The following is a 12966-nucleotide window of genomic DNA, read 5'->3' as shown; positions in this document are numbered from 1 at the left end:
TTCAATTAGGCTTGAGTACAGGATTTGGTACCATCGATTACAGCATTCATATTGACTGCTTCAGATATTGGGTCGGTCTTGCTGGCAGTGCCTCAAGCTGGTTTTAGTCTTATATGACAGAAAGAAAATCCCTTGTCCGTTGTTCAATTACATGACAAAAAAACATATTATGTATGGTGTGCCACAGGAATCTATTTTGAGTAACTTATTATTCTCAATGTACATGCACTCATTATATTTCAAAATGATCTAGCCTAACATGAAACACAACAGCTATGTAGACAACACAAAGATTTATTTATCTAATAGCACCAAATGACCCTGAAGACCTAATCCTTTGACTCAGTAACTCACTAGAATCAATCACCAAAAGGATGAGTAATAACTTCATTACACTTAACAAGGAAATAGAAATTGTAATTATTGGTAGCAAACAAACTAGGTTATCTGCCTTTACAAATAAGGCTGGAAGTAAAGAATATAGATGTCATTTTAGAGTCAGTGTCAGCCTTTCAATTAATAAGCACTGCATTAATTATATCTCTTAAATCACTGTAAGATCCTGAAAAGTTACTAGATGCTTTCTCTTACCCTGGCTTGCCCAATATTCCAAGTGTGAAGCGTAAAGTTTGTATGCACCAAATATCTGAAATACTTAACCATCAAGAGATATGCCTAGGGAAAACTTAAAGAACACTTAAAAAATTAATAAAAACTCACCTCTTTAATCAATCGTTCTCATTATTACTTCATGTCTGTAGTAGTAGGGTGTTGCATCAAGTTAGCTATTAAGGATTAAATGAAAAGTCAAGCAAAATAACACCTTTTATTGTATTCATTTTAGTTAGCCAATAAAAGGTGTCATTTTGCTTGACTTCACGTTGCATTATTACTTCAGAAATTACTATCAGTGCTAGAATTTTTTCCTGAGGCGAGGAGGAAATTAGTTCTTTTCATATAATGCACTTTTTTTTGCTCCTTTATACTCTGGTTGCTAATCACTGCTTTTGCAGAAGGGGCTGGGCATTCTTTTGGTTTTAGAACCTCCACATGTTTATTTTCTCCAAAATCCTGATAAATGTGGTTTTTATTTTCTGTCCTCCCTGGCCACATGACTAGAATTTTTACTATGAGCTGGATATAATGGTTTTCTACTCTTACAGGCTACTGTACTTTAGTTTTTTTTTTTCTTTTGTAACTCAGTTTACCCATTATTACTGTAAAGCACTTTAAGCTGCTTTCATTTGTGAAAATGTGTTACATAAATAAATGTCTATAAACACCTACAGTATTTGGGCTACTTGTTTAACTAAATGACATTTTGTAAAGTGCTATTAAAACATGTATTTTATGTGCTTTATTAAAACATGTATTTGATTTTATTCTTGTAACTTATTTTTGAATATAACTCACGAATACAAAGAAACTAAAAATTAAAATGAAATTAAAAATGCTCCAGCATGTGCTGCATAAATAACCATAAATAAATACATTTAAATACCTTTAGATAATAAAAACCACAAAAAACCTTTTAGGTTACCATAATAGTACAATATAAGCAGACTTTTTAAAATGGTGCAAAAACGTGTCACATTTTCCACTCTTTTATAGGAAAAAAATTATTTTAGTTGGTTGTTTATAGCACTACAAAGACACAAAAACACTGGTAAACATACAAAAAAGAAAACAAAAATTCTATGGCACCAGTGGTGGAAAGTGAGAAGTAAATGGCAACTATAGCAAGTCACTATAAAACTGAAGGCATTTCTGTAAGCTCAGCTCTGTATGTGCATATGAGTGTATTCAAGGCATATGGTTCAATGCAGAGAGCATACAAGCAGACATTCACAGACAATGGTCACAAGTCAATTACTTGTTAGCTTAAAATGTTCATTTTTGACATGCAGGTTCTACAACACCAATGACCAGGACTGAAATTTAAAGACAATCACTTGGAGTGGTGTGGCAGCACGGTCACTCAGTCAGTCATTTTCTAAATCACTTTTTCCTTAAAAGGGTCATTGGGGGTTGCTGGAGCCTATCCTAGCTAGCACAGAACACAAGGCAGGAACAAACTTTGGACAGGGCAGCAGTCCATCGCAAGACGAACACACACACATCCCAATCACACACTAGGGCCAATTTAGTATCACAAATCCACTTAAACTTGCATGTCTTTGGACTGGGCTCTATATATAAGACATACTAAGGAACTACTTTACTTAAATAGGGTAATTCAGTTCTCTCACACAACGCAGGGTCACAACTAATGGAAAAAGCCTGAAATAATACCAAGACACTTATATCTACTCCTTGACAATATGGAGGATCTTTAAAAAACATCAACAAATTTTCTATGCAAAATCTCTCTTACCCTATCAAGTCCCAGGAAGAGGTGTAGCCCAAGCACTACCAAGGCAGACAAACATAGGAGTACATTCTACAGACTGCATTCCTTGACTAAAAGAGCATTACTATAAAGTAAATCAACTATTTTAACATTTATGTATCATATTTTACTTAATTAGCAATGGCAAATAAATACACAAAATGAAAATTTACCTTAGTGATCCGACACTGCCGCAGTTTGATCTCAACATTGTTCCAATCATCTTCTAATTCAAACCAACCAACAGGATCATCCTCACTCACATCCAAGACCTGAGACCCACGTCTAAAATAATAAAATGAACTGTCAAAATATCACTTGTATATGGACTTATAACTAAATAACTTGGCTTCTTCATTATTCAGTATTGTAATTCTGCATTAAACTCTACAAGGACTTGACTAAGTTTATATTACATAATGATATAAATTTTTCCACCATTCCAAAAAGTAAAAAAAATCTATGTAAAATATTTTAAGTGCAAAGGATTCTGTGAAAGGGTCGGGTAAAAGTGATTCTAAATACGTATGTGAATATTAAACAACTTTAGCCATTTTTGTCATCTCCTATTGCGTACAGTTTCTCCAAATTATTAAGGTTAAACACACTAATTATACTCTAGACAAGTTTTTTTAAAATAACTAAACCATTTCAGATCACTATTTGACTTGAATTGTTGCTGTTACGATGCTATTAAGGAAGTCAGATTTACATCTTAATGGTCTTAAAAATGATGATTTTACATGTCTTATTTCAGGTTTTACAGAAAACTGGCTTAGACACGAGTGTAAAAGCACAAAGAGTTTTTATTTTGGGAAACTCTTCTCTGCGTTTCCAACACAATAACCACAAGTACAGAAATCAGCAGCACACTGCAATGTTTTTGTTCTTTTTCTTCTCTGTCTCTCACTCTCTTTGTCTCTTGGTTACTGCCTCCTCTGGTCCTCCCAACAAGCTTCGCCCTCCTTCGCCTCAACTCTAGCTCCCAGAAAAATGCCAGGCAGCTCCTTTTATGCCCCACCCAGAAGTACTTCCAGTGTTCCAAAGCTACATTTCGGAAGAACTTCCGGGCGAGGTGAGAGCCCAACAAAAGTAGAGCTCTCCGATCCCCACAGCACTCCCTGGCGGCACCCACGAAACCCAACGGGGCCAAGCTGGCAAACTTCAAGTCTCATGATGCCCTGTGGGAAACTGTGGCACTACTGCAACCTAGGGGAGCTGCTATCTAGCAGTCCGGGAAAGACAATGCCCTATGCATGCTGTCTCACTCGTACTTCCATCTCAAAGGCGTCCCAATTGGGTAAGGACACCGGCTGTCCCTTACACTGCAAATAATTTAAGCCTGCAACCACAAGTTGAACTCTGGCTAACTCTGATGAACAAAATAATAAACCTGTAAGCAGATAATCTATAAATGGTAGAGACTTTAATCCAAGCAAAAGAGGCTATATGTTTGTTTACAAATTGGCATATGCATCTCTTCTACCTGACTCACTCGGTTAGATGAAAGTTAGATATTTTTGGGGAACTTGAAAGCCACTCTGCAACAATTTCAAAAATTCTTTTTTTGTCTGTCAATATGGGGTGCTGTGCGTACATTAATGAGGGAAAAAATTAATTTAAATGATTTCAGCAAATGGCTGCAATATAACAAAGAGTGAAAAATTGAAGAGGGTCTGAATACTTTCCGTACCCACTGTATTTCTTAAAGACACAGAAAAATAAGACTGATTAACTGGTGCTTCTCAAAGAAACCATATTGAACTTTGAGCTGTGAAACAAGCCATACTAAAGATTGTTTAAGTACAGTTGTCCTGCTGGATTCAACCAACCCCGAATTGAAAATATTTAAAGAAAAAAAAATCCAGAAAGTTCCAAAAATCAAATCAAATCCATGCAATTGTGAAAATTAAGTAATTTGTTGGAGCCTCCCACCATGGACGTTGAATAAAATGGCTCATAGGAGTAAATTCAGAGCTCCTATATGACAGCCAATTGTTGAGCCACCACACTGCACTTCATTTGGCTAACTGCTCACACGAAGCACCCTTGCTCTACTCAAAAGAAAGACTCCATTCTCAGGTATTCGCTGCCTTTATAAAAGGAAAGCTCTTTCTCACTCACCTATCATACCTCAGTAACTAAGCACTACCAATTGCCAAGGTGCAAAATGATTTCCATGTTTACAATTCCCGCAGTACTGCAGTTCTTAAATAAAACACAGAGGGCATACAGACATTCCGGAAAAAAGACACTGAAACAAATAAACACTAAACAATCACTAACCAAAAAGTTTAACTGAAATCAGACTTCCTTAAACCATTGCTCCCCACCAAGACAATCAAAGTAAGTCCATGAATCAGCCTGCAGACACTTGGCCAGGTCATTGGCATTTAAAGTTGGGTAAGGTTATCTAGACACAAATGTGTGCAAAAAGCTGTGTGGGCTACAAACACCTTGGACATGCACAGACTATCTGTAGGTAGTCAGTATATTGTAAATTGAATTCTAAAATTCCAACTAACAAAACAGTTACTGTTGACAGGGACACGCATGTACAGCAGCAAGTGCTATCCTGAGTTGTTTTTAAACAAAAGCAGTTTGATAAGCAATCCCATCAGTAAGGTTCTGTAAGGCCTTTGGAGTCACACTGTGGGTACCTTTGGTTTCTGTAGAAAAGCAATTAATTGGTCAAAGCAATCCCTCAAAAGCTAAGAGGGAGCATAAAGTGCTATCTCTCAACGAGAAAATAAAAATCTTACTTCTTTTGAAAAGTGGATGTTGCTTGCCAAAGTCATCTATTTAAATAGCATTTATACTGTTTTATGTATTAGTAATCTAGAGATGCTAAAGTATATGGAATACTGTGTCATTTCATATAAGGGACAAAATTTTGTCGTTAGCACTACAACATGAATAAAGTTTCTATTTTAGTTTTGTGTATAACATTTCTTGCATTTCCTGTCATTCTACATTTACATAGATTGTTGTAGACATGGAACACACAAGAAATGCATGTGTTCCAAATAACGATATATTACCCTATACAACTCCTCTATCCTCACATCCAGATAAACAAGATTTGAGCTGGGATAACTTTTTGCCCGAGTTGAGCTGTGTCTGTAATGGAATGGGATAACAAGCTGCTTGTGCTGATCGACACATTTACAAAATAAGAGACACTAATGGAGAGGTGCAAAGGAAAGTAAGGTGGCCCAGGATTACAAGTTTCAGGGACTCTAGTGTTAAATTCTAAATCTTTATTGATTTAAACTTTTGTTTCTTTTACTTCATTCTTACTTCATGAATCTACAGATGACTTTTTTCAAATAGTTTCTACGTTTTTGTTACTATTGATTTTACTGCATGCGATTAATTTTGTTTTATTACAAATGCAACTACATATTGTTTGGCTGGGCCAAGGTATAGTACTAAGCTCATCTAGCAGTCCAGTAAGCAAGTGTCTGCTTTAAAATGTGGCACAAGTATTGAGTGATACTCGGACATCCATTTGGTCTGCTTATGCCTAGCTTGTAACTCTCTTAAGGCAGCTGCCCATAAGCAATTAAAGCCATACACATGGGTTACTATAAAGCAGATGTACAGAAGACTTGTTTTGCATAAAGCACCTGTCCACAGGCAAGTAAAGCCATACCCATGGAGCACTACAAAATAGATATAACCAGCATTCACACACACACACACACACACACACACGTGGACAACATTGTTGGTACCCTTCAGTCAATGAAAGAAAAACTCAAAATGGTCACAGAAATAACTTTAATCTGACAAAAGTAATAATAAATAAAAATTCTATGAAATTTAACCAATGAAAGTCAGACATTGATTTTCAACCATGCTTCAACAGAATTATTTAAAAAAATAAACTCATGAAACAGGCCTGGACAAAAATGATGGTACCCCTAACTTAATATTTTGTTGCACAACCTTTTGAGGCAATCACTGCAATCAAACGATTCCTGTAACTGTCAATGAGACTTCTGCACTTCTCAGCAGGTATTTTGGCCCACTCCTCATGAGCAAACTGCTCCAGTTGTCTCAGGTTTGAAGGGTGCCTTTTCCAGACGGCATGTTTCAGGTCTTTCCAAAGATGCTCAATAGGACTGAGGTCAGGGCTCATAGAAGGTCACTTTAGAATAGTCCAATGTTTTCCTCTTAGCCATTCTTGGGTGTTTTTAGCTGTGTGTTTTGGGTCATTGTCCTGTTGCAAGACCCATGACCTGCGACTGAGACCAAGCTTTCTGACACTGGCCAGCACATTTCTCTCTAGAATCCCTTGATAGTCTTGAGATTTCATTGTACCCTGCACAGATTCAAGACACCCTGTGCCAGATGCAGCAAAGCAGCCCCAGAACATAACAGAGCCTCCTCCATGTTTCACAGAAGGGACAGTGTTCTTTTCTTGATATGCTTCATTTTTCCGTCTGTGAACATAGAGCTGATGTGCCTTGGCAAAAAGTTCAATTTTGTCTCATCTGTCCATAGGACATTCTCCCAGAATCTTTGTGGCTTGTCCACATGTAGTTTGGCAAATTCCAGTCTGGCTTTTTTATGATTTGTTTTCAACAATGGTGTCCTCCTTGGTCGTCTCCCATGAAGTCCACTTTGGCTCAAACAACGACGGATGGTGCGATCTGACACTGATGTTCCTTGAGCTTGAAGTTCACCTTGGATCTCTTTAGAAGTTTTTCTGGGCTCTTTTGTTACCATTCGTATTATCCGTCTCTTTGATTTGTCATCAATTTTCCTCCTGCGGCCACGTCCAGGGAGGTTGGCTACAGTCCCATGGATCTTAAATTTCTGAATAATATGTGCAACTGTAGTCACAGGAACATCAAGCTGCTTCGAGATGGTCTTATAGCCTTTACCTTTGACATGCTTGTCTATAATTTTCTTTCTAATCTCCTGAGACAACTCTTTCCTTCGCTTCCTCTGGTCCATGTTGAGTGTGGTACACACCATGTCACCAAACAACACAGTGACTACCTGGAGCCCTATATATAGGTCCACTGACTGATTACAAGATTGTAGACACCTGTGATGCTAATTAGTGGACACACCTTGGATTAACATGTCCCTTTGGTCACATTATTTTCAGTCTTTTCTAGGGGTACCATCATTTTTGTCCAGGCCTGTTTCATGAGTTTTTTTTTTTTTTATTAATTCTGTTGAAGCATGGTTGAAAAGCAATGTCTGACTTTTATTAGTTAAATTTCATAGAATGTTTATTTATTATTACTTTTGTCAGATTAAAGTTATTTCTGTGACCATTTTGAGTTTTTCTTTCATTGACTGAAGGGTACCAGCAATTTTTCCACGTGTGTAACACAAACTCTCACACACCATAGATAGCTAAACAATATGGCACAGGTGAACCTCCACAATAATTACAGATGCACTTGTAGTTGGGGTTTCTCGAGTAGTATCAAACACTGAAGGTTACTGTATCCCATGGGTAGAGGAGGAGAAAGGTCTCTAGTACAAAAGAGAAATTAGGAGGAAAGGTTTTTAAGAAACTATACACAGTAATAAGAAGAGGGAGTAATGAGAAAGACACAAAAGAAAGAGGACAGAGAAAGAATAAAATACAAAATACAATAGGTTAAATTAATAGGGGAGCATTTAGTGAAACGCCACATGTGCAAAGTACACATCATAGTTTTAGGCAAAAAGAAAGTTGTGGTAGGATAATTAAAAAAAACCTGCAAAGAGTAAAATGTCACATGTTATGAGATGTCAAACAGATTTCCAAGTACATGGACTCCCTTATGCTGTTCAAGGAGAATACATAGGTCTGGCCACTGTACAAAAAAGTGAGAATTTAACTTGCTTAATTAATTATCAGTTTTGCCTTTGTCAATGCCGGTAATTGATTAAATAATTTGATAAGGTTCTACTTTATTTTCCTTCACTTTCTCTGTAGGATGTGGTCTCCGATAGACTTGTATCAAGGTAACCGAAGAATGGGCATTTAAAGAAACAGAATAATAGAATTTATTAATAAAAGCAAGGATTATAGAAATATGGTAACTGCATACACACACAAGGAGAGAGAGAAATATGTAACACAGAAGAGTTTAGGTATTTAGAGTTCTAATTTATCTTGGCACAAATAAACTAACATTGTAAAACTAGGTCTGTAAAGATGGTGTTGTCCGATGTTGCATGGAGTTGTTGCTCTTCTTGCATTGCAGCGCACTCCTTTCGCTTTGCAACATGGTCTTTTGTTCCTGGCATGCTGTCAACTGTACTTTTTGATGTACAGTGATCCCTCGCTATATCACGCTTCGACTTTCGCGGCTTCACTCTATTGCAATTTTTTTCTCATATACGCTTACGTCACTACGCATGCGCTTTCTGAGAACTTTTATCTAAGCCCTACGATGGCTCCTAAACGTGCTGCTTTTTCTAAGCCTTCTGACAATAAAACTAAGCGCCGGAGGAAGATGCTTACTATCCAGGAGAAGGTGAAACTCTTGGATATGATTAAAGATGGCAATACCCTACAAAAGCCTCCTCACGCATATGAAAAGACAGCGCCAGCAACTGCCTATCAAGATGTTCTTCAGCCACGCACCCAGACACCCACTGCCTACTCCTAGTACTCCTTCAGCGGAAGAGACAACAACGCACCTGCTGAAGATACTGCACCAACCTCTGAAGACTCTCCTACTGAGGTCGTGCCTTCATAGGTTAGTGGTTGTGTGTAAGAACTGTGTGTGTTTGTGTGCAATTAAATGTACAGTACAATAATCTACTATATAAAAGCGTTCAGGATTGTCCTTCCGTCCCGTGAGTGCAAAGCTTAGCGGTATTCCGCTTATTACAGACTTACTACTTGCGGCTTGAGGTACGAAGCGACGCGATGTAAGCAGAGTTCTTTTTGCTCTCATCGTTCCCTTGCTTTTGTGCGCGATGCGCTGGAAAAATAGACAAAATTATGTCTCTGGAAATAATTAATGTTGATGGAGTACAACTGCCTCACCACGTACTAAATATCAGGGGAGACAGTGCTTGCTTATTCTCATCTATAGCTTATTTAGTGCATGAAACTCCGTCTTTAGCGGTACAGATTCGGGCTGACATTGATGCGACTTTGGACAGGCACTTGAGGGGATAAAAACTTACGGTTTTCGGGAGATGTTATGAATGGGCACTTTGATGTTCTCATTCCCTACACTTACATGCCTGATGTACACATGGAGCGCACAAAAATTGAAGATAAAAGTCGGTCGCCTTAAAAGGAGAGTGCGCCTAGTAATATGATATTTGTAACGTCTAATATGTCTTATTTTCTCTTATTTTGTCTAATATATTGGGTAATACAAGTGTAATGGTGACTAAAGGGTGTTATTTCATGTCTAGAGGGCTCTAATAATGTTACAAAACGTATTTATAAGGTCGTAAACAGGTTTTCTATACTCTAACTGCGAAAATATTTGATTTATAAATAAAGAATCCTACTTCGCGAAAATGCATTTATCACGGTAGAGTCTGGAACGGATTAACCGTGATAAACGAGGGCTCACTGTATCCTCTGCAACTTCATAGGGAAAGGAATTACTTTTTCAGGATCAACAGTTTAGATCATGAAGTGTCCTTCTTGAAGTAATAGCTTTTTCTCAGTCTGGACTCAGCTATTGGCTCAAGGTTTGGCTTGGCAGAGTGGATTTCATCTTTCATGTCCACAAAGAGAAGAGACTGTCAACTTTCAGGTTTCAAGAGAGATGAGTGCAGCTAGTTTTTGAAGAAAGGTACAACGTCTTGTAATTACATTAAAGTCACTTCCAGTTACAAAAAACAGTGCCTGCTCATAGTCTCTTTATTTTGTTTATCACAGTTATCACTCATTGAACAAAAGTTCTTTGTTTGGACTTGGGTGTCAATTTGACCCCTTCTGGTCAGAAAGGAGCCTCTGCAAAGAAGTCACTTCAACACTGACCTAACCTTAACCTTTGTCATCTGATAAAGTACAGGCTGATCGTGATACGGTAACAGCAGCAATTCAGTCATTTATTCTGGAATGTAGGCTAGGGTAGGTAAAGCTGGATTTCTGCATTCCTATTAAATCTACTGTCTTAAAAGACCTTCTGTGCCACTAAAAAGCTTAAGCTTAGGAGAATGGGCAATGCCCACTTTTTCCACCTAATATATGAGCAGGGTTATGGGATATAGATCAAAAGACACAAGGATAATTTTAACATGGAGGCAAAAAGAATACCCTGAAGAAAAAGTGGGGAAGCAATGGCAGACTCTATAAGGTGCCATGGAGGTTGATGGGAAAAAGGACGAGACCTAATAGTGTGGAGAAGGAAATCCCAAACATAGGTCAGGTAGTAGCACCTCAGCACCTAGTCTTTCTCAGACAATATCTGAATGCTTAAGATTAGGTCTCTTATCATTACATGAAAAACCGTTATCTCACTTGCAGCCAATATTTTATTGGAGGAGGAAACACAACTATAGCATTCACAAAATGAAAGCATGTTTGTTTTGATAATGGCAAGATAAGAGGAAAAGAAAAAGTTTACACGAGTTAAAGAAGGCTCTTATATTATTGAAGATGGGACTGTAGTTATTACAGGATATGCTGAGGCTAAGGCAAAAATATCAAGTCTTGAATGTCTTAGACAGGTATATACAGGGATGAAGGAGGGTAGGGAATCTTGGTGGACTATGTCATTACAATACAAGAAAGAAAGTTTATGATTTTGCAACCAGACAAGATTTTAAAAGAACTGAATAATTCTAATATATGGTGGGTATTAGACAGGGCATTACCTGAGGAGATCATTTCTGTATAACAATATCATATGACTGGCATTTAAATGTGTAATGGGATTAGAAGCTAGGAGCTTAAGATAGCAATTTCAACTGCAGCAAGAGAATAATTTAAACAGTAGTGGAGAGACAGAACAATCCTGTCGGGCTACTCTACTAAAGGAGAATAGACACAAGGTGGATGGACTGAGGTGGGGAAAGAGTAAAGAGTTTAAACTACATTTACAACAAAATACTAAAGCCCATGTTGTTCACTGCCTGCCATAAGCCTAATTTATGTGTCTGAAAACCTTCTCTAAATCAAAGGAAAGAAGAGCAGTAGGGCTCAAAAGGACCACTATCAATGACAAGCATATGTTATCAGCTAACCACAAGCATATAATGCCAAACTAATCAGAATTAATTTACTAATGCCATTCAAAGTTATTAAGTGACAAGCCAAGACTAACAGTTTTGCATCTATATTTATAAGGGAGAGATGGCTCCTTATTGGTCCTTGTCCATATACAGTTGTACTTGAAAGTTTCTGAACCCTTTAGAATTTTCTATATTTCTGCATAAATATGACCTAAAACATCACCAGATTTTCACTCGTCCTAAAAGTAGATAAAGAGAAACCAGTTAAACAAATGAGACAAAAATATTATACTTGGTCATTTATTTATTGAGGAAAATGATTGAATATTACATATTTGTGAGTGGCAAATGTATGTGCACCTCTAGGATTAGCAGTTAGTTTGAAGGTGAAATTCGAGTCAGGTGTTTTCAATCAATGGGATGACAATCAGGTGTGAGTGGGCACCCTGTGTTATTTAAAGAAGAGGGATCTATCAAAGTCTGCTCTTCACAACACGTTTGTGAAAGTGTATCATGGCACTAAAAAGGAGATTTCTGAGAACCTCAGAAAAAGAGTTGTTGATGCGCAAAAGGGTGGAAAAGGTTACAAAACCATCTCTAAGGAATTTGGACTCCACCAATCCACAGTCAGACAGACTGTGTACAAATGGAGGAAATTCAAGACCATTGTTACCCTCCCCAGGAGTGGTCGACCAACAAAGATCACTCCAAGAGCAAGGCGTGTAATAGTTGGCTAGGTCACAAAGGACCCCAGGGTAACTTCTAAGCAACTGAAGGCCTCTCTCACATTGGCTAATGTTTATGTTCATGAGCCCACCATCAGGAGAACACTGAACAACAATGGTGTGCATGGCAGGGTTGCAAGGAGAAAGCCACTGCTCTCCAAAAAAACATTGCTGCTCGTCTGCAGTTTGCTAAAGATCATGTGGACAAACCAGAAGGCTATTGGAAGAATGTTTTGTGGATGGATGAGACCAAAATAGAACTTTTTGGTTTAAATGGAAAAGAGTTATATTTGGAGAAAGGACACTGCATTCCAGCATGAGAACCTTATCCCATCTGTGAAACGTGGTGGTGGTAGTATCATGGTTTGGGCCTGTTTTGCTGCATCTGGGCCAGGACGGCTTGCCTTCATTGATGGAACAATGAATTCTGAATTATATCAGAGACATCTGTCCAGTTCTACCAAAGAATGCTTAAAGAAGAATAAAGTTAATGTTTTGGAATGGCCAAGTCAAAGTCCTGACCTTAATCCAATCAAAATGTTGTGGAAGGACCTGAAGCGAGCAGTTAATGTGAGGAAACCCACCAACATCCCAGAGTTGAAGCTGTTCTGTACGGAGGAATGGGCTAAAATTCAAGTGTTAAGCCGATGTGCATAAATGATCAAAAGTTACCGGAAACGTTTAGTTGCA

At 37.9% G+C, this 12966-nt stretch overlaps 1 protein-coding gene across 2 annotated transcripts in view; it reads right to left on the bottom strand.

Annotated features, from left to right (window-relative positions):
- zzef1 (zinc finger, ZZ-type with EF hand domain 1) overlaps window positions 1-12966 on the bottom strand; it is a 273801-nt gene that overhangs the window by 162066 nt on the left and 98769 nt on the right. For both annotated transcript variants that reach the window (XM_039756776.1, XM_039756777.1), the window contains one exon: window positions 2563-2674. In XM_039756776.1, the coding sequence (XP_039612710.1) occupies window positions 2563-2674 (112 nt within the window). The remainder of the gene's footprint in view (window positions 1-2562; window positions 2675-12966) is intronic.

The sequence above is a fragment of the Polypterus senegalus genome, chromosome 6, assembly GCF_016835505.1.
Source record: "Polypterus senegalus isolate Bchr_013 chromosome 6, ASM1683550v1, whole genome shotgun sequence".
NCBI classification, from domain to species: Eukaryota; Metazoa; Chordata; class Cladistia; order Polypteriformes; family Polypteridae; genus Polypterus; species Polypterus senegalus.
The sequence above is the reverse complement of the archived record's forward strand: the minus strand, read 5'-3'. Positions and strand labels throughout refer to the sequence as shown.